The sequence below is a fragment of the Chenopodium album genome, chromosome 9, assembly GCF_948465745.1.
Source record: "Chenopodium album chromosome 9, dcCheAlbu1.1, whole genome shotgun sequence".
Classification (NCBI taxonomy): Eukaryota; Viridiplantae; Streptophyta; class Magnoliopsida; order Caryophyllales; family Amaranthaceae; genus Chenopodium; species Chenopodium album.
The window spans coordinates 61,724,956-61,749,125 of record NC_137842.1 but is presented as its reverse complement, the minus strand read 5'-3'; the positions used below and the strand labels follow the sequence as shown (position 1 = coordinate 61,749,125).

Genomic DNA, 24,170 nt, shown 5'->3' with positions numbered 1-24,170 from the left:
AAATATTTCCTAACTTTTATTTTTATCAGAGTAATTTTTATTCATATTAGGGTAATTTTTGCTTATTTTAGGGTAACTTATAAAGGTTGTACAATATTTATTATACATTCAATTTATTTAAAAGTTTGTCTAATTTCGTAATGTATGAGAGCAACTCTAATGGTTGTAGCTAGGGACTTGCTTGCAATATTAAATAATAATCCCTATCTACTAGCTTAACCATTGGAGCTAGAAATTGCTAGTAGGTTGACAAAGCAAATTAGCTTTGTCAAGCTAATCTATATATACTATTAACGTATATGACAACATGACACTCTTTAACGTGTATGACAACATGTCACAATGCCACGGCCACGGCAACGACACGTAAGCTTGCAACTTTATTTAACAAAATTAATAAAATATGGTTTTATCTAGATTCGAACCCTCAAACTCAAACAAATATATGCTACGCATTTACCATTATTAATATTATTAGGAAAATTCTCTTTGGTAACACTATATTTTAATTTTTCTTACAAGTAAATTGCAAAAAAACTTATTATCTATGGTAAACTTTAATTAGTTATAATGTTTCAATGATAAATTTAATGAAATAATTTACTACCACCGGTCCAATTTACTCGCAACAAAAATAAAGGAATAATTCCTTTGTTGCGTTTGTTGCGAGTAAATTGGACCGAGGGTAGTAGCTAATTTTTAACTATGGCTAAGAATTTTTTACAATAAATTGTATTGAAATTCCTTAAACATCCTTAATTAATTTCGTCAAATACCTAAAATGCCCCCACTTAAACCTATCATTGTGATCATCATCTTCATCCTCCTCTCTTTCTTCATCCTTATCTTTCACATTCTGAACAATTAACCTTCATCCAATCGAATCTCTCCTTCCCCTTGAACCACCACCACCCCGTCCCCAAATAATCCTTCAAATCCTCAATTTATGCAAGTACTCCTTCAAATTGATTTTGACATCCTTTACTTTGGGCTTGCAGAATTCTACTAACAGTAATCGATTTTGCACCTTTTGTAATTGGATCTTCAAATTGCAGAAATTAAATTGTTAGTCGGTCCCATTAATCTTCATATTGTTATTATTGTTGAATTTAGGGTAAGTTACTAAAGAATTGTCCTATAAATTAATCGAAAAATCGAACCTTGCAATTAAATTTTGGGAAATTAGGTTGATAATTAATTGAATTGGGGCTTTGTATGGTAAAACTCACGGGCTGCTACTATCTTAATTGAAGTGGGTTGGTTCTTGGTTGCGATTTGTGACTGGTGCTGCCGTAAGGAGCTTCTGTTGGTGGCGAGTGTGGCCGTGATTTTTGCTCGGCTGCCGCCAATTGCTGCCATTGTTGTGGTGTTTGAGATTTTAGAGCAGTAGTGCCACTGATTGCGGTTGGTTGTGGGCTGCGGTTGAAGGTTGAATGGTGAGGTAGAATTGGTGAGTTAGTTGGTGTTGGTGTTGTGATGCGTGGACTGGCGGTTGGGAGGGCTGCTGAGATTGGTGATGCGGGGTGAAGCAGGGGTGTTTTGGGCAGCAAGGTTGAGTGGAGGTTGGAGATGGTGGGTGACGGTGGTTGTGGTCAGATGGTGCGGCAATAGTGGAGACTAGGTAATGGTGGAATGGATTGGTTTGAAGGGGAATTGTGATTAGTGAGCTGGTCTGGTGTGGTGGAGGGTTAGAAGATAGTGGGTTGTAGGATGGCGATAGCGGCGGTGGTGGTCGTTAGGGGGCGGCTATGGTTGCTGGGAGGTGGTTCTGGCTGTTGGGCATTAGTTTTTGGGTTAAGGATTTTGGATAGTAGGCTGGAATTGAAGCTTATATCTAGTTAAATTTACCATTGAAAAATTGTAACTAGTTAAAGTTTATAAAGGATAATAATTTTTTTTTGTATTTATCACTAAGAAATATAAAAACTATAGTTTTACCAAAGAGAACTATTATTATTATTATTATTATTATTATTATTATTATTTATTTATTTATTTTTATTTTTAACTACACACTTACCATTTCAAACAACTTTTATTAGTGTTTTAAATTTCAAATATTTAACATTATATATTTCCTTAAAATTAGAGGTTAATTAATTTATTTATTTTCACAAGATTATTAGAAAACAAATACATATGCAGTAAAAAAAAAAAAAATGTAACATTTGAGACAACGCCCAAATCACACACTGCAATTCGGGTTATCGCCCGAGACACACACTAATTTGCTTAGATTAAAACTTGCTAAAATAAAACTTGCTAAAATGACAACTAGCTTAAAAGCTTATGTGGTATGATAAACTAATTTGACAATTAGCTTGTCATTGGAGCTGCTCTTAATGTTCCTCCCTATTTGAATGCATTTAAGTCTTGTAGTTGGGTTCGAATGCACTTGTATATTCCATACAAAGTATAGACGTGAAATTAAATCTCTCTCCCTAGAATTGAAATTACTAGCCAGTAACATAAGCAATCATTCGACTTTCGTTGAAATTTCTATGGAAGACTTTGTGTTTTTTGGTCCCATCCATGGAAGACGGAAGACAGTTGACTTTGTGTTTTTTGATCCCATCCATGGAAGACGGAAGACTTTGTTTTTGTTGCAAAAGTAAGGTTTCTACTCTGTATTATTATATATGGTTGGTCGTTAAAGCCGTCTGTCCTTCCTCCCATAAAAAACACAAAGGTTAAAAAAATGAACCTCAAATTGTTCGAAGCAATCACACAGAATGACCAGTTGCTATTCAAGCAACTACTAGATGAAGAAGGTGATTCAATACTCGACGAAAGAACTGAGAATTCACTGGAGACGACACTACATTTAGCTTGTAAACATGGGCATGCCAAAATTGTTCATCAAATAGTGGTGTTGCGGCCAGACTTGGTTAAAGCACTTAATCAACAGAAAGAAACTCCTCTACTCGATGCCTGTCATGGCGGAAACCTAGAGGTGTTGGAGACCTTGTTGGAGGCTAAACCTTGGGTATTTCATCAGTCTAACTGTAAAAGTGCTTTGCTGTTGGCTTGTGAACATGGACATGGTCACCTGATGAGGCGTTTGATGTCAGAGATGAATAGTGTTGAAACTGTTTTTTTCTCTCTTTCGTCCAATTTTGCTGCTGAATTTTCCTGTCTACGCATTACTATCTCCCGTGGGTATGCAGGTCAGTTAGATTTAGCTAAGCATCTCTCTGTTTTTATCCCTTTATTCCATTTTGCGTACTCTAGGGGGGTTTCTTGTGAGTAATGTAAACAAAATCAGTGTGTGTTGATGTTTATACAGAATTTATCAGAGAGCTAATTGAAGCGTGTCCAATTCTTGTGGAAAGATCAGATGAAGATGGACTTAATTTACTGCCCTATGCTTGTGAATTGGGTGAACCTGATATCGCAAGAATATTGCTCATATCGAATCCTAACCTTGCTCAATCTTATGACAATCATGGCTTTGCTCCTCTGCATCACGCAGTAATGCAAAATAAAATAGCTATCTTTAAAGAATTTGAGGCATTTGCTCCGTCTGCATTTAAGATCTTGACCAAGAAGCAAGAAACCATCTTTCATCTTGCAGTTCAAACCCATCAATTTGATGCCTTTGTAAGCTTGATCCAAGTTCTTGGTGACTCCAACGATCTCTTTTATAGACGAGACCAAGATGGAAATCGTCTCCTGCATCTTGCTATCTATCATAATTCAGTTCAGGTATAGTATGCTAAGAAAATATTCTGCTTTTTTTGTTTTCCTTGATTATTTTTCAATCATGTTCTCTGTCTTAGGCTCAAACTTCTGTTTTTTTTCGCTCTGCCACAACGTACTATCTGTGTGCATTGCACGAGACCATAAACTAGTTTTACACAGCAATGCTACTAAATATTTTAGTGAATAGGTACTAATTGCATTTCAATTATTACAGACTGCAATCTTCTATTTGAGATCAACATAACATATTAAAAAGACCAATAACACTTGTTACATTATACAGATTGCCGAATATCTGATCAACAAAGCAACAAAACAACAACTACAAACTAGAAACTACGCAGGGCTTACTGCTCTTGGCTTTCTGGAGAAGGCTGGACTAGAAGATGTTGCCGCCCTGCATCTCAAAGATCTCTTGCTAAAAAAACTCCACAAATTTAATCCCAACACAAAATCAGCATCTGATAATGAAATAAGCCAACAAGATGAAGGTAATTTCATCATTTGTACTCCGTACTACTTTCAATGTAATACACTTGTGCTTTATACAAATTTTTCAAGCATTAAATGTCATGTCCAGAATGAGCTTCTCCCGTTGATTTTTGTTTTTATTTTTCTTTAATTTGATTGTAAAAACAGAGTTGAATGAAGATCAATCTCAGATGGTTCAATTAACAGAAACCCTATCAGATATTGAAACTCGAACATATAAGTCCAAGCTGCAAGAAGGTTAGTTACATGTTGAATTGTGCTTGAGCCTATGTTCATGTTGTATCATTGTTTTCACACGCCATTGATATGTTTTATGTTTATATCTTATAGACTTATAATAAAGACTCAACACTTATCATGTTTACAATCTTTGTTACAGACTTCACCAAAAAAAAATCTTTATACTAGAATTCCTGCATCTTCTAGTATTAGTAGAGAGGATTTATAAATTATAATATTATCTGTCATTTCTTGTTTTTGAGGATTTTAGTGACCATTGAGCACAAAGTAGACAAAGTTCTATCAAGAAAATCTTCGTCAACCTCATCGAGTTCACGTACTGTATATCAGGGTCGTAGAGGTGCGTTTCAGGATTAGACTGTTGCTTTTCTCAATCAAACTCAGCCTTAATAATTTATGATCTTTTTTGTTGTATAAACAAAAAGTTTATCACAACTGATTTATGTTATACTCTTATATCAGGAAACGCGTCTTATCAAAGGCCTTTATATAAAGCTGTAAAAACAATTCTTACGACTATAAAAGCAGAAAAGGGTGTTCGTAAGGATATACAGAAGAAAAGGATGTATGAAATGCACATGGAAGGGCTTCAAAATGCAAGGAATACGATCAACATAATCGCAATCTTAATTGCTACAGTAACATTCACAGGATGCCTGAGCCCTCCAGGGGGCTTTTTCCAAGAAGGAGCTAACATAGGAAAGCCAGTGTTGTCGCAAACAACAGCATTTAAGGTATTTTTGATCAGCAACGATGTAGCCCTCTTCTTGTCTCTTGGCATCGTTGTTATTCTTGTCAGCATCATTCCTTTTCGCACCACACCAATGCGAAGGGTGTTGACTCTAACACATAAGCTCCTATGGCTTGCAGTATTCTTCCTAGCCATAGCTTACATTGCAGCAAGGTGGGCTACAACCCTACAAGTCAAACACCTAAAAAGGACATCCAAAATTGTGTTGTCTATCTGTGGCGGGTTCTTATGCATCATATTTGTTGGGTTGTGTATTATGCTTATCAAAAACAAGCTAGAGACATCTAAGTTGAGAAAGAAAGAAAATTTAACAGCAGGGACCTTTTCATTCGAATCTAATGTTCTAAGTCGAGTTACATCTGGTTATATCACCTATTAAGGCTAAACAACGTGAGACTTGTATGGATTTTTAAAGCCCTATTTGCCTAATTGGTGATTAACAGTAAGTTGATAGACGATAGCCAATTGTATTAGTTGTTTTGACTATCTGTTAGCAAAATATCCCCAGGCCTTGTTAAACTCCATCTGCTCTCAGTCATTTTGGGGAGTCTATGGAGTACTCAGTACTAGGTTGTTGGGTGTTAGTGAATAGTGATGTTCCTAACCGTTTTTAGATTCCAAGAGTTTTCTTATGTTCTTTCTCATTAAATTTGAGATTAAGGTGAATATGGCATACATGTACCTGTGATGACAGATATCGTCAGACAATGTGGCTGTGACTCTGTGAGGCTGTCCTGCTTTGATTTGCTGTATGCTAACTGGAATATTTAATCCCATTTCTTCACAATTGCCACGAAATCTTATCTTGGGAACACTTCATCTTGTAGAAAGTAAGCAGAGTATAAACGTACGTAGTATTTGGAGATTGTTATCACTTCACTTTTGAGATAATTTGTAAAATCCTTTCATTTTGTGAAATCACTTCATTTTGCAAAGTTAAAGCACATGCTAACATTGCCTGGTAGAGTTTATATTATGGGTCCTGTGTCAATCATTGCCGCCTTTCTCTGGCTTAAGTGTGTTAGAATCATCCCCTAGTAATCATGTTGATGAGGTCCTTATAGGCTTATACTATTTATCTGCTTCAAGTTTCACCCTGTATTTTACCTTTTCATCCCTAGCCGTGCTTTAGTATGTCTGGTGAGGCGGTTAGGCTATTTTGGTCAGGGTGGCTTAAGGTGTACTTTCTATCATATAGGTTTGTTAACTTATTATTTTGAAAATGCAAGCATGACTTAACTGCAAATTTTACAAAATTGCTAGGGTTACATGTAGTAAGGGAAACCTGATACTTGCAGTAAATCAGGATCTAGAAAATCTGCATGATTGGTATCAGTAAAAAAAAACTAACTAAAATACCAGACTTATTCAGTTCTACTTGGCAGATTTCCTCTGCTTTTACTTCTGTACTAGTGAAAGGATTAGATCATTACATTTTTATACTGTGAACTCGCAGTTGTAGCCATGATAAACAGTCTTCCTTATTTTATTACTCTTCTTATACATAAACCAAGTTGGATACCTGCAACAAATGTTTATCTTGCTCTATGTAATAAACCCCAGAGATAATACTATATTAAATTATTTTTGTTGTAATCTTATATTCAATAAAATAAAATAAAATAAAAATCTTTGTTGTAATATTTTACTCAAATTCTATTAAATAATCTAATTCACATTTAGTTTTTACTTATGTTTATATAGTTGTCAATATGTTATACAAAATATATCAAATCTTTTATTTGGGTTTAAATATGTTATCTTTTATTTATATATGGTAAAAAGATTTATTTCCAAAAAAATTAAAAAACTAAGCACACCAGGAATTGACATGTGTCATTACCGGTGTGTTTTTAGTATATAAAAAAAAAAAAAATATAGTTATGATGATCGATGTTTTGACAAGTTTAAAAAAAAAAAAAAAATATTTTGACAACACTGTACAATTTTTATTTTAAGTAAAATAAGCTGAGGTTGAAGTAAATAAGTAAATAACAAATTGTTTTTGTATAATAATACATGATTAAGCAAAATAACATAAGGTTTAAGAAAAATAAATCAACCATAAAGGAGTACGGAAGTATTAACATTAGCACTAACTCAACACCTCTTCTAGATAATCTGGTGAGTTTTTTTTTTTTTTTTTGCGCACTGACTGCCTCTCAATCTGTTTGATTTTCATTGTGCTTAGACCTTAGCCTCAATTAATGTTAGAACGAAATCAAGTTAAAGATAATCGATATTTTTACCTGGAATAAATTATAAATTGTTCTTGATTGAGATAAGAAATTTGTATTTATTTATACTCTGTACAATTTGATTGCTTGTGTAATTGATTTAGTTCATCGATTGGATTTCAATTTTTATAAAAATTAGAAAAATAAAAAAATTATACTTGATAATGCAGGTTGATTGGAGCAAGCAAATCTTGTAATTTATACATGGCTTATAATTGGTCTATGTTGCCGATTGATATCCTAGTTGAAATTGCTTTGAAACTAGATGGTCCTGAGGATATCATCTATTTTGCCAGTGTATGTCATTCATGGAATGGTGTGTATCCAATTGTAATGAAGGAATGGTTGTCACGGCCAAGAATGCCTTGGTTGATGCTAGCCGAAAACACGAAAGATAACCCAAATTACCTTAGGAAACTATATTGTCCTAGTAGTAAAAGATGCTACCAATTAAAGCTCCCTCAAACGTTTGGGACTAGATGTTGGGGTTCTTCTTGTGGTTGGGTTGTCACGCTTGATCGTGAGTTGGAGATGCATTTAGTTAACCCCCTCACCAGAGCTCGGATATAGGAGTTATGGAGAAGATTATTTTATAGACAAGGTGCATGTCATTATCGATGATAATGATGATTGGATTGTTTTTGTTTTATATCGTTATGGTATCAATAGTTGCGTGGCTTATGCAATGCCGGGTGATCAGGCATGGAGGTCAATTTTGATTCCAACTCTTGCGCTTGATGTTGTGCGTTGGGGTTCGAAAATACTATTCTTAGGTGGCTCTCATGGTTCACTTGGATATTGCGATATCAATGATATTCAAAATTCACAAACTGTTACGGCAAACAAGTATCTTTCACCTTCAATAGAGCTTTTGAATAATGACTGGACTGAATTATACTTGTTGGAATCATTTGGTGATCTTCTTATGGTTTTCCGATATCTGAATGATGACGAACATGACGTTGATAGGAAAACGATAGATTTTAAGGTATATAAGCTTAATTTTGATACCATATGTTGGGAGGAAGTAAAAGACCTTGGTGATGTCGCCTTATTTGTGGGCAATAATCACTCCATGTCTATTCGCTCGTCTTCTACTAACAATTGCAAATGCAATTGTATCTATTTTACTGATGATGTGAGGCAGCATTTTTGGTACAATCTGTATGGCACAGGGGGGCACGATATGGGGATATTTAGTATAAAAGACATGAAGTTTAAGACATTGTACGACGGAAATGATGTCCTTTCTGACTTCTGCGCACCCTTATGGTTTGTGCCAATGCTGGGTACAAGTGGTTTTTAAAAAAAATCTTTAATTTAAATTATGTGATTGCAATTAGAAAAATAATGTTTAGAAAATACACTTATGATCGAAATTTGGCTCGAAATCAAGACATCATAAACAGGAAAAATGGAGGGAGTGTGGTTTCTTCAATTCAAAACTTTTGTTATTATGTTAATTTATGAAAGATCAACTTTGTAATTCTGAGTATATTGGATGCAAAGTCTATTTATTATGATTGATAATTTGAGCTTTACTTGTTGAGTATAGGTGTTAATTTTGTCAATTGACAATGAAGTTTAAATCTAGCCAAATTCTAATTAATTTGAACCCTCAGTTGATCTTAATTTGTTGAATCTGGTGTTATTTAATTTTAATTTTAAGTCTATGAAGTTGTGTGGCTCAATAAGTGGTTTAAACTTTGTGGATGTCATCGATTTAAAAACCCTTAAGCTCAGTGATCATCTACTTAAGTACATACAGCAACAACAACGTGTCTGATTTTAACATATTGTAAGATATTTCAAAGTTTCAATTGTATAATACTACGTAGAAGCTAAGTTACCGAGTATCGCTAGAGGTTTACTTTGTACGAAGTATAATTTTTTATGGTTCTCGGCAGTGCAATTTTTGCATGATCATTGATAAACTATATTTTCTCTTAGTGACTTCAGGGAATCCATAGAGTTTTAGGTTACTATGTGTGTTGGTGATTTTCCTAATTTATTTTTGGATTTTGAAAGTGTTTTTTAAATTTTTATTATTATTATTATATGTTGTCTGTTTTTAAATTTGTGATTAAGGTGAATATGGCATTCAAGTAGTTGTGATGAGAGATTGACAGATATCAGCTGTTTGTTAGGAGCAGGGCCTTATCCTAGCTTGACTGCTTGAGAGTCGAGACGATGTGGCCGTGTGTTTGTCCTGCTTTAATGCGTTTAAATGCTAACCTCTTTTTTCATGATTGCCACAAATTTTATGTGGGGGAACACTTCATCTTGTGATTTTCCTAATCGAAAATGCTTTGCTAATTGAAGTTTATGTTGCGTTAACGGCTTTTAATTTAGACCAAAAATAATGCCTAATGAAGCCCTGTCTGACCTTAACCAATGCTCCCTTGGTGTGTTTTAAACAGCAACTTTATGCATTTCCACTGCCTAAGATCAAGGTACCGACTGCAACTGACACTTTGAATGTGGATGGACCATCTGTAGTATCAAACCATATCTGGACACCGTTATCATTTCGCTTATGTGATAATTTGCAAAACCTTTTCCAAGATGAATTTACTTCAAATTGCAAAGGTGACGCACCAGCCAGCAACAATAACATTGCGTGGTAATGATGCTGTGGGTCCTGTGTGAATCATTTCTGCTTTCAGTAGTGAAGGGGGAGGTTAGAGGTGCCTTAAATGCTGTTGGTTTGTTCAAAGGTAAAACCGAGGCATGGGATCCAAGAACAGATTCAATTGTGACCTCGGGTCATTTGTTGCAGGTGATCTTCTAACCCTTAAAACTGGTGCAGTAGTAGCTATTTATATATGGGATTCTAAGTGTAAGCGTTTTTGTGGTTGAGATTGTTGCTCTACATTTGAATGACAGATACCTAGTCAGATCATAATTTGGACACACAAGAGGCATTTCCTTGGAGCTTGAACAAGGCCAGACACTTAGCATGGTTGTTCATGCTGATCCAGAGGATAAACCGGCATGCATCTCTTGGTAGAAGATAGGTCTATCACTTTAATGAGGTGAAACTAACAGGCAAATCTCCCAGATGGTGAGTCTCCTTCAAGGCGGTTTTTGGTTCATTTATCTTTGGATGCATTGTACTCTCTGTTGATGGATCTTGTTAGTTTGTGCTCCAGAAGTATTAATAACTTAATGCCATCTTGTTTTCTTGCATACATTAGCTCAATATCTCTGTATGTTAGGTGTTAAGTTGAATGGTGTTTGGCCTGCTGCCTATGTGATCAGTACATGAACTGAACTAAATATGTTTCACCTTGACAGATAAAATGCCAGATTAGGTTACATAAATTGTGATTAATCAGGTTACTGAATAGGAATTCAAGCCTCAAAATTTCTGGGAAGAAAATTAGCATAACTAATAGCTTAAAATTTATGTTATCATATATTAATAATCCACATTTTTGCTTCATTATTCTCCTATGATTATTCTTCTTCTATTCATCCTTACAATTAACTATTACCCATTACAAGAATAAGCTCCCAGTGTACAGTAGCATTGCACAATTACTCAGAAAATATTGAAAACAGTCAGTATAGCAGATTTTCTTCTTGATAAATTTCCTCTGTTCCTTCTCTTCCTTCCACACTAGTAAATGGATGAATAAAACTTTCGATACATGTTTTTACTCTGGTAGAATAGTAATGCTCTCCGGTAAACTCACAACCATGAAACTCAACCTTCCTTATCCTGTTCTCTCGTGGACTATACCAACCCAAACCATGCTGAATTCCTGGCAACAAAAATTCATGTTGCTCTTTGTGATAAACCAGAGGAATTCCACTTCCAATGGGTACATTACACAACTTTGTCCACGACTCCTTCACTCCGTACTCTTTCATTATCCACAACTCGAGATAAGGATAACTTATACCCTTAGATATCAAGAGGCATAAGCATTCACTTAGCACTCCAAGCTCTATGATATAAGGCTTTGATATGTAATTATGCAAATAATACCCTTGATCTAATACATCCGGAATTGGCACTTCACCCCATTCTTCCTTGTGAAGGTCAAAGCTCAAGATCATTTCCCTCGAGTATTCAAAAATCAATGGATCGTACTTGGTAATATTCCAGTGTAAGTGGTTGTTGGTTGGAATTCCTTGGTCGTAAGTCTGGATATATAACTTTTCTTGTTCCCATTCCCCTGCATAATTAGGGACACTGTGCGTGATATCAGGCAAGTTCATTGTCCTCCAGGAATGGCCGTCTTTCATCAAACTATAAATGAGAGCCCTTTTTGGAGTAAATGTTACAATCTTAAAGCAGCGGCTGTAGCTATCATAGCCAAGCCCGTAAACCCTGAAACTAAAAACTCGACCCACATAGCGTGTGTAATTAGGAATCTCATAGTACCTTTTCCGGGTAAATTATGATGTCGTTATATTTTGGGGCCAGTAAAGGTTTACCGTACAATTCCGTGCCTGCACAGTCAACACAGATTAACTAGCCCGGGGGGTTATCCGGGAATAACCGCTCCGATGCTAAAGTTAGTGACCTGGAGAAGAGGAAATGAAGAGAGAAAGTAACTATGTAGAGAGAGAGAGAAAAGATTGTACCTTAATATGAGAATAAACTTGGGTATATATAGGGAAGGAACCAAGCAGGTGCCACCTTATGACGTTAGGTGGCAAACCGACTTTAAACGTAGCAGGTGCCAACGTGGCCGGGAGCAACTCTCCACGTGGCCTAGGGGAGAGCCGTTAAGGATTATTGAGTTCAACAGAATAGGCATGGGCAAGATTTTAACTTTCGGCCTATTTACCTTTCTATCGGCATTATCCCGTACAACTAGCCCCCCAAGTGAGGACATTGGGAACACCGATGTTCTCACTTCTGTATATAACAAACGAGATGAAGCATATAAATTAAAGAAATCTCCAACTTGCCCCCAAAGTGAGCGAAGTACCGATAGTACTTTGCTCAACTGAAACAAATGAAACATAAAAAAGATGGAAATTAAAAAATCTCCGATTTGCCCCCAAAGTGAGCGAAGTACCGATAGTACTTTGCTCAATTGAAGCAAATGAAACATAAAAAAGATTAGAACTAAAAAATCTCCGATTTGCCTCCAAAGTGAGTGAAGTACCGATAGTACTTTGCTCAATTGAAGCAAATGAAACATAAAAAAGATTAGAACTAAAAAATCTCCGATTTGCCTCCAAAGTGAGCGAAGTACCGATAGTACTTTGCTCAATTGAAGCAAATGTAACATAAAAAAAGATGGAAATTAAAAAATCTCCGATTTGCCCCCAAAGTGAGCGAAGTACCGATAGTACTTTGCTCAATTGAAGCAAATGAAACATAAAAAAGATTGAAATTAAAAAATCTCCGATTTGCCTCCAAAGTGAGCGAAGTACCGATAGTACTTTGCTCAATTGAAGCAAATAAAACATAAAAAAGATTGAAATTAAAAAATCTCCGATTTGCCCCTAAACTTTGGATGTAATAAACATATATGATAAAATATTATTATAGTGTGTATAAATTTTTATTTACTCACTTAAAAACGTATCACCTCACAAGTGATGGTACAAGTGGAAATTGGAGGGAAATTTCTCAAAGGTTTAGTGGGACACGTGTTGTGAATATAGAGAGGTGAGTGGTGACGCGTCCGAATTAGAACCGTAAGATGTCATGCAACCATGTCACATCAAAAGGCGCATGTTTTCGGGCATATATATATATATATATAAATAAAAAGAAAACGAACGGTTTCTTTTTTACTTCGCTTTGGTTTTTCAAAAAATTTCAAAAAATTTCAATAAATCGCAAAGCAGCACAATTTCAGTGTGTATAATCTTTGTTCTTGATTTCTTCAAAGTGTATTGCTCTCGAATTTGCAGAAGCGCTTAGCAAATTTAACGCGTGAAGGGCTGCAGTAGTTGATATCTCGCGCTTTCTTTAGAGGTAATGAATGTTAACTATTGTCCTGCGTATTTTGTTTTCATTGTTGGAGTGCTTTGTGTGCGTGTATAGCGTTGTTTATTTGTTTTTCTTCTTCTTTTCTTTTTTTTTTTGTTTTATTTTGGTGTTGTGTGTGTTATAGATAATTATGTCTGAATCTGTAGAAGGCTATATTGCGGGCAAAGCCATTGTGGCTGACCCGTTTATGCACTTGTCCTCAGTGCCAGAAAAGCAGGCTGAGAAGTTCTCTCGGTGCATTAGTACGTGTTTGTTAGAAGACGTTGATATTATCGGGGTTGAATCCATCAGCGTTGTCAGAGCAGTTCAGAGTTTGCCATTAACGAGTACGGTACCAATTTCGGCAAAATAAGCATTAACAAACTTGAAATGCCGAGATCTAAGTTCCCCAACATCAATTCTGATCAAGCCGAGAGCTCCCTTAGACGTCCTGGTAAAGATCCAGTTGAAGACCCGGACACTCAAGAGTCCGATATCCGGGAAGAAGACATTGAGTCTGTTGAACGGAGTCTTGAGTCGGGTAGAGAAGAAGACGAGGAGGAAGTCGATGGAGAAGAAGAGCAAGAGGGTGAAGAAGTAGAAGAAGAAGAGGAGGAAGAGCAGGAACTTAGCCTTAGCAGTGAGGACACTGATGAAGAAATCATCGAGGATATTAATATCGGTGAACAAGTAATTGCTGAAGAGCGTGCTGATGAAGGTTACAATTCTGAAGACGACGATGCTATCTACCGACAACCGTTGCAGCTTTCTGACGCAACTAAGGTTGTGAAGGTCAAAGTCGATTCTGTTTGGCTGAAAACCGCTGCCGAGAAGAACTACTGCAATGTTGGCAGACGGTTCTATCGGCTTCCTGATGATTATGCTTTAACCCTTCCTAAATCTGGTGATACTGTTATTGATTGCCCTGAGGGGCATTTTGCTGTGTATGCCAAGAATTTTGAGTTTGGTCTTCGTTTTCCACTTCATCCTTTTGTTGAAAAAATATTTAAAGCTTGGAATGTATGTATTGCTCAATTGACACCGACAACAATTCGTAATGTCATATCATTAGTGTGGGTTATGATATATATGGATTTTCCTCTAACTTTGAATCTGATCCGCAAACTCCACTGGCTGAAAAAAGACAGTCAGTCTTTAGGTTGGTGGTCTTTATACACTGTTAACGGCAAGGTCACAGTGTGGCCAAAACTGACTAGCTGCAAAAAGTGGCAGGGACAATTTTATTTTGTGAAAGTTCCTGATACCTTCTCTGTAAGAAGGACTTTTCATCTGCCTCATACTAGATTTGACAGTATTAAAGATAGGAAATTAGGCCCACTTGAGCGAAAAGCTTTTCGGTTTTTTGATTGCTTGTATGTAAATGATGGTAAGAAGGTTAAAGCTGTACCTAGGGAGTGGCTGCCCAACTGTAATTATATCCTGGGCAACGCTCCCCTTTCTCATATCGGTCTCTGCTATACTGATGAATATGGTATGATTTAAGCAGTCATTTCATTTACTTCTACCTATAACTCTTTATATGTTACTTAGCTTTTTGTTGTTGTTTTGTTTTTTTATTTTTATTTTTTATTTTTTATTTATTTATTTATTTTTATATTTTATTTATGGTGTAGCCGTTATCCTGAATTGTTGTGATTTTATTCTTTATGTATATGTATCTTTCTTTCAATTATTAGTTGTATATCGGCTGATACAATTATCGCGTTTTCTAGGACCTGATAAGTTGGACAACGAGAAATTGGGACTGTATCCTGACGGCCGCGTCAAACGACAGTGCCCACCAAACCCCAAAGGCAAACTTGATACCCTTCCCAAGTTCGCTACCAGAGCCCAAAAAGGGAGGCAGAGGAGCAGGCAAGACATGACTGCACTATCTAGGCCGAGATCTGCTAGGGCTGATGTTCTCCCTTTTAGAAGGGGCGGGGGTGTTGTTAGGTCGAAGAGAAGTAGTTCTGACCGTGATCAATCCAAAAAACAAAAGACCACTCTTGTTGCCGGCCGAGAGCAAGATCAGACTAAAGAAGCTGCTGAGTTTGTTAATTTGGATGATGATGACGCTACCATTGTACCCGAGACGGGCCATCACGGTAGCGAGGACCCAGTTCAACAGCCACCTCGAGCTCAAGTTGAAAGGATCATTTCTGTCTCCCAGGAGGTACCATACACCTCTACCGGCCATACAGGTGCTTTGAATGCTTTCACGCCTGCGTCGGTACCAGATTTTATAGAGGTTCCGCATGTTAGGGTTCTTCAAGAGGTTGCTGACGAGATTTTGAATTTTCCTGTCGGCAACGCCAGTGAGGCTTGGCTGCCTCAACTGAATGTCAACAGAGGATGCTAAAAGATCTACCTACTCCAGCCGACAGGACTTCTGCCCGATTTACTGCTCCATGCAGTCAAATGATGAATAGCATACTCAGAGTATGTTTCCGTTTATATATCTGTTTAAAATTTACTATTATTTTTTATTATTGTTATATATATATTTCAACTGTTTCGCAGACTGTCAATTCGGCTGTTGAGGTCGTTCATATGTACAAGCACTATTAGAGGCAAGCAGACAAGGCCGAAATGGTGTTGCAAAAAGCTGATGAGGAGCATAGGATTCATAAAGCCGAGGTGGATGGTTATAAGAGCAAAATCCAACAAATGGAGGGCAAGGTTGCCGATTACGATGCGTTGTCCCAGCAGCTGGAAGATTAGGCTCAGCTCAAGTCTCGTATCAGTGATCTTGAGCAGAAATTACAGGCCGAAGAGGAATTGAGAAAGAAGGCCGAGAATGATCTTGAGTTGGCTCGCTCAGAATTGCCTGTTGTTAAGCGGCGGGCAGTTAATCAATTCCTCAAATCCGACTTTTACTGCCACAAGCTAATTGACCGCTATACTGGCGGCTGAGTTGCTGCGCACCGATGCGTATGCAAGGCAGATGAGTGGGATGAGGATAGATGGCAGGCCGTGGAAGATGCTTATGGTTCCGACCGACATCTCTCCCCTACCAGCTATGAGGAGTCATACTTTGCCGATCCCCCCAGCTTGGATACGATAAAGAATGCTGACCCTCGCGACCTTCCTGATGAGTAATTTGATGACATGGTTTTTACTACCCCACCTCATGACGGTGGTTTGGAGAAGGAGGCCGAGAAATCATAGGGTCTGAAGTGCTTTTGGCCGTCTTTTGCTGACTTTACTTTTGTTCAGAAAAACAATTTGATCTTGTTTCTGTAATAACTTTACATTATCTTTTCTTCTTATGTTTGATAATTTTAAACAATTTTTTGATATGGACGAGAACTACTGATTTTGATGTGTAGTTCTTTTTACTGTCGGCAAGTATTTGCTGTATATTAACTATAATTTTTGACAAGTTCTGTTTCGCTTATCTTTTTAAGCCTTTAGCACTGCTTATTGTATGGTTTTTATCACTATTCCTTATGTACCGTATTTCCCCACATTCGCCGAGTTAACCGTGATGCCATGGTAACTCGGGTGAAATTGATACCGTCATCAGACTTGCCAATTTTATGAGAATTTAACTAAGCCTCCCACCGTGTGAGAGCTTTTTACAATTAGCGACCTTAAATGGGCCGAGTAGCGGAAGTGGATCAGACAATCCGTTCAACTCGCCCAAGGTGCTTTAGTTATCCAACCATTCTGTTACTTGAATGAGTGTAACAGGTAGCTAGTCTGCGTACACTTACATATCGAAAGTAGACAGGTGGTTCCATATCGTTCCGTACACTTATATATATATTCGATGGCCGACATCAGTGATGTACCATATTACAGTAGATAATGTTGAAATACTAAAACTTACAATTATTACAACTAAAAGTAGAAGCATTTAAACAAAGTACTTTTTAAGCACAGCCGTATTCCATGCATTTTTTAATGGTCTTCCTTCGAGTGTCATAAGACGGTAAGAACCTTGTCTCAAAGTTTCGTATACTTGATATGGCCCTTCCCAATTTGCAGTGAGTTTGCCGTCAACGTTTCCTTTACCGGTTGCCGCTGTCCTTCGCAGCATAAGATCTCCATCTTCTAACGGCCTATAGTTGACACGCTTATTGTACGTCTTACACATTCGGTCTTTGTATGCTGCTGACCTGATCTCGACCATAAGCCTTACCTCCGGTAAAAAATCTAGCTGCTGTCGTAACAGCAGGTCATTTTGTTCCTCGTAGAAGTGCTGGACTCGAAATGTGGGGAGTCCCACTTCTGCTGGGGTAACCGCCTCGGAACCGAATGCAAGGTTATAGGGTGATTCTCCAGTTGTTTCCTTTGTCGTCGTTCTGTTTGCCCATAGCACTTTAGGTACAAGGTCCGCCCACAAGCCTTTGGCGTCCTCTATTTTCTTTTTCAAAACGTTTAAAATTTGTTTGTTAGCGGCCTCAGCTTGACCGTTAGACTGAGGATGACAAACTGCAGCATAGGAAAATTTTACTTTGTATATGGCTAAATTTTTTTTAACAGGAGCGCAGTCGAACTGCGAACCGTGATAAAAAACCATTGCCCTTGGCAATCCAAACCTAGTAAAGATGTTTTTCCAGATAAACTTCTTCACTTCATTTGCCGTTATTTTTGCTAACGGCTCGGCTTCTATCCACTTTGTGAAGTAGTCTATTCCTACTATCAGAAACTTACGTCCTCCTGTAGCCGAGGTAAATGGGCCGACAATATCCATTCCCCATTGTGCAAATGGAACAGGGTTGAGGATAGGTGTTAAATCATTAGGGGGGTTGATTTATTGTCGGGCCATACTTCTGACACTTATCACATTTTTTAGCATAGGCCATTGCGTCTGCATTCATTGTCGGCCAGTAGTACCCCCTCTTCATTGCTTCTAACGACATTGATCGGCCGCCAGAGTGATTTCCGCAATCGCCCTCGTGTATTTCTTCTATTAACCTCTCAGATTCATATGACGTTAGGCATCTTCGTAAAGGTAGGGGAAAACCTCTTTTGTATAACATGCCTTGAAACATAACGAACCAGACACTATCTTTTCTGACCTTGTGTGCACCGTTTCTATCCGTCGAAAGTATGTTCTGCAACTTGTAAGCTAAAATGTCATCATACCATTCACGGCTTCTTGTTACACAATTCACCTCTTTGATTATTCCTTTATCTATGCTTTTTTTATGCATGATTTCTATCATTACCGTGCGCTCTAAGTCGTTAAGGCTTGAACTCGCCAGTTTCGCTAATGCATCTGCCTGGGTATTTTTAGCACGGGGTATTAGATTGATTTTGAAGTGATCTAGGGCCGTCACTATACTTTGTAGCTGAGCCAAGTAGGCTATCATCGTTGGTTCTCGGGCTTCATATTCGCCACTAAAATGACTGGCTACTAACTGCGAATCTGTGAATACCTCTATTTTCTTTGCCCCTGCTGCTATACATAGCTGAACCCCCGACAGCGCCGCTTCATATTCGGCTTCATTATTAGAGGCCCTGAACTTGAACCTTATTGCGTATTCAAATACATCCCCAAGTGGAGACGTCATGATGATACCTGCCCCTGATCCAGTTGAGGCCGAAGAACCATCAACTGATACTTTCCATGTGCCGACTGCATCTTCTTCTTCGGTGTAGGAAGTTTCAACTATGAAATCCGATAAGGCTTGGGCCTTGATTGACACTCTGGGTTTATAAATCAGCACATATTCTGACAGCTCAACTGCCCATTTCAGCAGACGACCTGAAGTTTCCATTTTTTTAAGAAACTTCTCTAGTGGTTGATCCGTCAAAACTTCGATGGTATGTGCGTCAAAATAGGGTCGCAGTTTTCTTGCCGCTATGACCACTGCATACGCAGTCTTTTCGACCAGTGGGTATCTTCGTTCTGCGGCATTCAACACATGGCTAACAAAGTATATAGGCTTCTGTGTTTTCTGTCGTTCCACCAACAGTACTGCCGCTACCGTCTTCGGGGAAGCCGAGATGTAAAGCTGTAATGTCTCTCCTGTTTCTGGTCTAGCGATCGTTGGCAGTGATCGCAGATGGTTTTTAACGGCCTCCAGCGCCTTAACTTGCTCTTTCCCCCAGACAAAAGTCTTATTTTGACGGAGGATAACAAAGAACGGTAATGCTTTATCGGCCGACTTGCTGATGAACCTCGTCAACGCTGCCATTCGATCGGTTAACTTTTGTATATCCTTAATGCACTTAGGCTGTGGGAGACTGAGGATAGCTTCAATTTTATCGGGATTTGCATCTATTCCCCTTTCACTGACCATGAACCCTAAGAATTTTCCAGACCTGACGCCAAATACGCACTTTTCGGGGTTTAACTTCATTCGATATCGTCGCAGGGTGTCAAAGGTTTCCCTCAAGTCTGCTATATGCTCCGTGGCTAAACGGCTTTTTACTATTGAGTCATCCACGTACACTTCGACATTTCTTCCCTTTTGGTTCGCAAAAACCTTGTCCACCAATTTCTGGTAAGTTGCCCCAGCATTTCGCAACCCAAAAGGCATTGCCTTGTAACAAAAAACTCCGGCATCGGTGATGAATGCCGCTTTGTTCTGATCCGGCGGGTAGAGACTGACTTGGTGATATCCGGAAAAAGCATCCAAAAAACTCACTAACGCATGGCCCGAGGTCGAGTCAACCAGGCGATCGATTCTCGGTAGGGGATAACAGTCCTTTGGGCAGGCTTTATTTAAATCTGTAAAATCTACACACATCCTCCACTTTCCTGACGGCTTCTTCACCATAACGACATTGGCCAACCATTCAGGGTATGTGCACGGTTTTATAAATCCTGCCGCTAGTAGCTTGTTAAATTCGGCTTGTATTGCTTCGATTTTTTCGGTAGAGAAGTTCCTTTTTTTCTGTCTTACCGGCCTAGCTCGCCTATCAACGTTTAGCTTGTGTACCATTATTTCTGGGTTAATCCCGGGCATTTCGTCGGCTGAGAAAGCAAAAACATCCGGATTCTCCCTTAGGAGTTCCACTAGGTGTCATTGCATCTCGGTATCCATATCAGATCCGATTTTTACTGTGCGGTTTAGCACCCCTGGTTGTAATTCTATTTCAACAGTTTCCCCTCCTGGCAATGGTCTAGGGACAGTTATGGGCCTTGTATCAAAGTTTGTCATTGCCAGGTCATGGGTCGGCGGGGACCGTTCCCTTTTCTGGTTACCTTGATTTCTCGGAGCCTGTCGGGCAGGCTGCTTTAATGCTGTTACATAGCATTCCCGTGCCATTGTCTGACTTCCTCTAATGTGTTATATCTTGCCGGCATTAGAGACATATACCATCGTAAGGTGATATGTGGAGACAATGGCTTGTATGTCATGAATTAACGGTCGGCCGACGATGGCATTGTATGCTGACGGCACATCGACAACTAAGAACTCGGTCATTACATCCCGGGCCGCTGATTCTTCTCCAACTCGGGTTTGTAAAACTATGCTACCCTCAGGTCTAACGGTGGAACCGTTAAAGCCAATAACCGGATATGACACCGGTGTAAGATATTTCCGACCTATCATCATTGCATCAAATGCCCTTGCGAATAGGATATTCGCTGAGCTACCTCCATCTATAAGCACACGCTTGATGTCACACCCGCTTATCGACAATATCAGCACTAACGGGTCATCGTGAGGAAAGACTACGCCTTTGGCGTCAGCTTCGGAGAAGGACACAGAAGGAATATTATTTGGCCGAGGTCTTTCATCTATTCCTAAAGCATTTACTATGTGCTTATACTCCGACAGACTCTTCTTTGCACCATTTACCGATCCTCCGTGCACCGGTCCTCCAGTAATCACCTCAATGGTGATTTTTCGTCCAGGGGGCGCAGAGCCCTGCCGATAAACCCTACTGTTGTCTTGCCGGTAGACGTCATCTTGCGCTGATGGGTTTTCCGGTTTGCGGTATTCGGGCTGTCTTACCGGTTGATATCCCTGTCGGCTTGTACTTGTTTGCGACCGGTATTGGGATAGATGTCCTTTTCTAATAAGATCCTCGATGTTCTCCTTGAGTTGGATACATTCTTCTGTGTAATGACCGACATCCTTGTGAAACATGCAGTACTTCTTCACATCTCGGCCTTTTGTTATCATTGGTGCTGGCCGACTCCAATCCTCCTTGTGCTGGTTTATAGAATAAATTGCTGCTCTGGGTGTATTCAGCTGAGTGTAATTACTGTACCATCCTAGACCTCTAGTCGGTCTATTTGTTTTTTGCTGATTTTGCCTGTTGACCCCCCCGTAGCTCTCTGGCAATGATTGAGCATTGTACCTCCGAGAGGGCTCCGCTAACGCTATTTGAATTCCTGCTCTTAGAAGTTCTTCGCTCTTTATGTAGTCATGCGCTTTGTTAAATGCTGCGCCGAGATTGGGAAAAGATTTCCGTGCCATATACTTCTTGAAATCGCTGTCAGCCAAACCATTCATCAAGGCCATGACGGCTATTTCCTGCTGTAACCGAGGTATGGTGTTGGCTTCATTATTGAAACGCCGAACGAAGTCCCTCAGTGACTCGTCCCTTTTCTGCTTGACGGACATAAGCTCTCCTGAAGTTCTCTGCCTCGCGCTATTGCTTATGTATTGACCCGTGAATAACTTGACTAGAGTATCAAAGCCATCTATGGATCTAGGTTCCAAATTAGTAAACCAATCTAACGCTGCTCCGACCAGTGTTGTAGGAAAGACTTTGCACCATACCGCGTCAGTGTCGGTGTACAACAACATATGGCTCTCAAATGCTGCAATGTACCTTTTTGGATCACCCTTGCCGTCATACGTGCATGACGGCATTTTAATCTTTTCCATTTGCTGGTCAAGAACCTCCTGCGTGAAGGGTGACGTCCTCGGTCGGACTATAGTGCGGATTACTCGCCTCGACGGCCCGCTGCTAGCCTCCTGCCGATATGACTCAGATTCGCCCCTACTCACGGTTGCCGGTACTACTGTTTCAAGGGGTGGTGGTCGTGGGGTGCATTGCGGGTCAACTTGTCGGAATTGATCTTCAAGGTTAATGGCTACGGGCTTTGTCTGCCTATCCCGGGGTTTTGCGGCCGCTATCTTGGCCTCTTTTCTCTTCCGTGACATTGCTTGCATAACCGTAGCCGTTATCTCCAGCTCTTCTGGAGTGAATTCTCCTAAGGGATCAGGAGTTGTAGCTTGAATCCTTTCCGGCGTCTGTGGTATGCTCATAGCGTCCTTATGCAATAGGTGGGTCTCATCCTCCACTACTATCTCGGGCATAGTGGTGTTTGGGGCGCCGCTATCATAATTTCGGTTTTCCCTTTCTGGTACCAACGTAGTTTCATTGTCTCCTTCCATGACTGCTGGAGGTCTTTTTGGACGATAGAAGTTATTACTATCCCCTCCTTCTAGTGCCAATTGTTCCGGGTAAATTTTGATGCCGTTATATTTTGGGGCCAGTAAAGGTTTACCCTCCAATTCCGTGCCTGCACAGTCAACACAGATTAACTAGCCCGGGGGGTTATTCGGGAATAACCGCTCCGATGCTAAAGTTAGTGACCTGGAGAAGAGGAAATGAAGAGAGAAAGTAATTATGTAGAGAGAGAGAGAAAAGATTGTACCTTAATATGAGAATAAACTTGGGTATATATAGGGAAGGAATCAAGCAGGTGCCACCTTATGACGTTAGGTGGCAAACCGACTTTAAACGTAGCAGGTGCCAACGTGGCCGGGAGCAGCTCTCCACGTGGCCTAGGGGAGAGCCGTTAAGGATTATTGAGTTCAACAGAATAGGCATGGGCAAGATTTTAACTTTCGGCCTATTTACCTTTCTATTGGCATTATCCCGTACAGTACCGGTAATGCTTCTCATAATAATAGCCGTAAGGATCATAAGAATCATAATTATAGTCTATGCAGGGTAGTAATTTAAACCCGGCATGCTCTTTCTCAATGGCTGGGTTGCAGACAGCAATGTGGTGCGTCCCACTTAAGATCAAAACCAATCCATTGCAAGAGCCAGCAACCACGTCATTCCCAAATACTACCTTTTTTGTTGTGGTTTTGTATCTTCTAGCATTTTCAAGGGATGGGCTAAAAGACAGAGGCAATGCTAGCTTGTTGATTTTGAGTTTGGTGTCATTAAGCTCAAGGTAAGCACGGTAGAGTGCACGGACCATGGTAGGGGAACCATTTATCGTAAGGGTACGATAAATGGTGAGAGTAAGAGAGCAATTGTAGGAGTTGACTTTGAGGGATCGGGTGAGATGGAGTTTGAAGAAACCTGGACTTTCAATGAGATTTTTTCAGGACTTGCATACACATTTGAATCGAGATAGAGATTTAACAGGTAATTGTGATAGGACTATTATGGTTATTTCCAGGGGAATGTTTTTGGATGCCATAGAATACAAGTTAATGAGTGATTTCTTGGTTGTTTTTGGATTGAAGATATTGGTTTGAAGCAACTGGAGTGGATATTTTTTTATACATGTTTAATTCTTGGGGTCCAAGCTTTTGTTTTCTTAATATTTTTGGGTCGGCTATAATTTTATACACTTGCATCATGATTCATGAATGACTTGCGGTTCAAGTATCCAACTAATTGGTAATAATAGTCAACAAAACTTGCATTAGTAATCTAATACTAGTATTTGCTATATTGATTATTGACTAGCTGTTAGTTGGTTAAAAATTGATCTGTTGGCTATCGGTTAGCTGTTTGAGTATCTGATTGTATAATTCGAGTAGTATAGTTTACTAGCTGATTGTAAAAATAGTCTTTTGGAATTTCTCTGCTTTTTGGAGATTAAACAGGATGAGACACTCACTTAAATTGTTCATGTTGA

General features: G+C 39.0%; 1 protein-coding gene and 1 pseudogene across 3 annotated transcripts; one reads left to right on the top strand and one right to left on the bottom strand.

Annotated features, from left to right (window-relative positions):
• Positions 1-743: 743 nt before the first annotated feature.
• Positions 744-10,090, top strand: LOC145560049 (uncharacterized). 3 transcript variants are annotated; one of them, XM_081621306.1, is made up of 7 exons: positions 744-3,167; positions 3,287-3,705; positions 3,986-4,193; positions 4,342-4,431; positions 4,685-4,774; positions 4,897-5,168; positions 9,843-10,090. In XM_081621306.1, the coding sequence occupies exons 1-7, from the start codon at positions 2,699-2,701 to the stop codon at positions 10,047-10,049; spliced, it is 1,755 nt and encodes a 584-aa protein (XP_081477432.1). In that variant the 5' UTR covers positions 744-2,698; the 3' UTR covers positions 10,050-10,090. The 3 variants fall into 3 exon arrangements, with proteins under 3 accessions (XP_081477432.1, XP_081477433.1, XP_081477431.1); XM_081621307.1 differs by lacking the exon at positions 9,843-10,090 and adding an exon at positions 5,305-5,417; XM_081621305.1 differs by lacking the exon at positions 9,843-10,090 and having other exon boundaries at positions 4,897-6,017.
• An 896-nt stretch (positions 10,091-10,986) lies between these two features.
• Positions 10,987-23,726, bottom strand: LOC145557877 (F-box protein CPR1-like; annotated as a pseudogene).
• Positions 23,727-24,170: the final 444 nt, after the last annotated feature.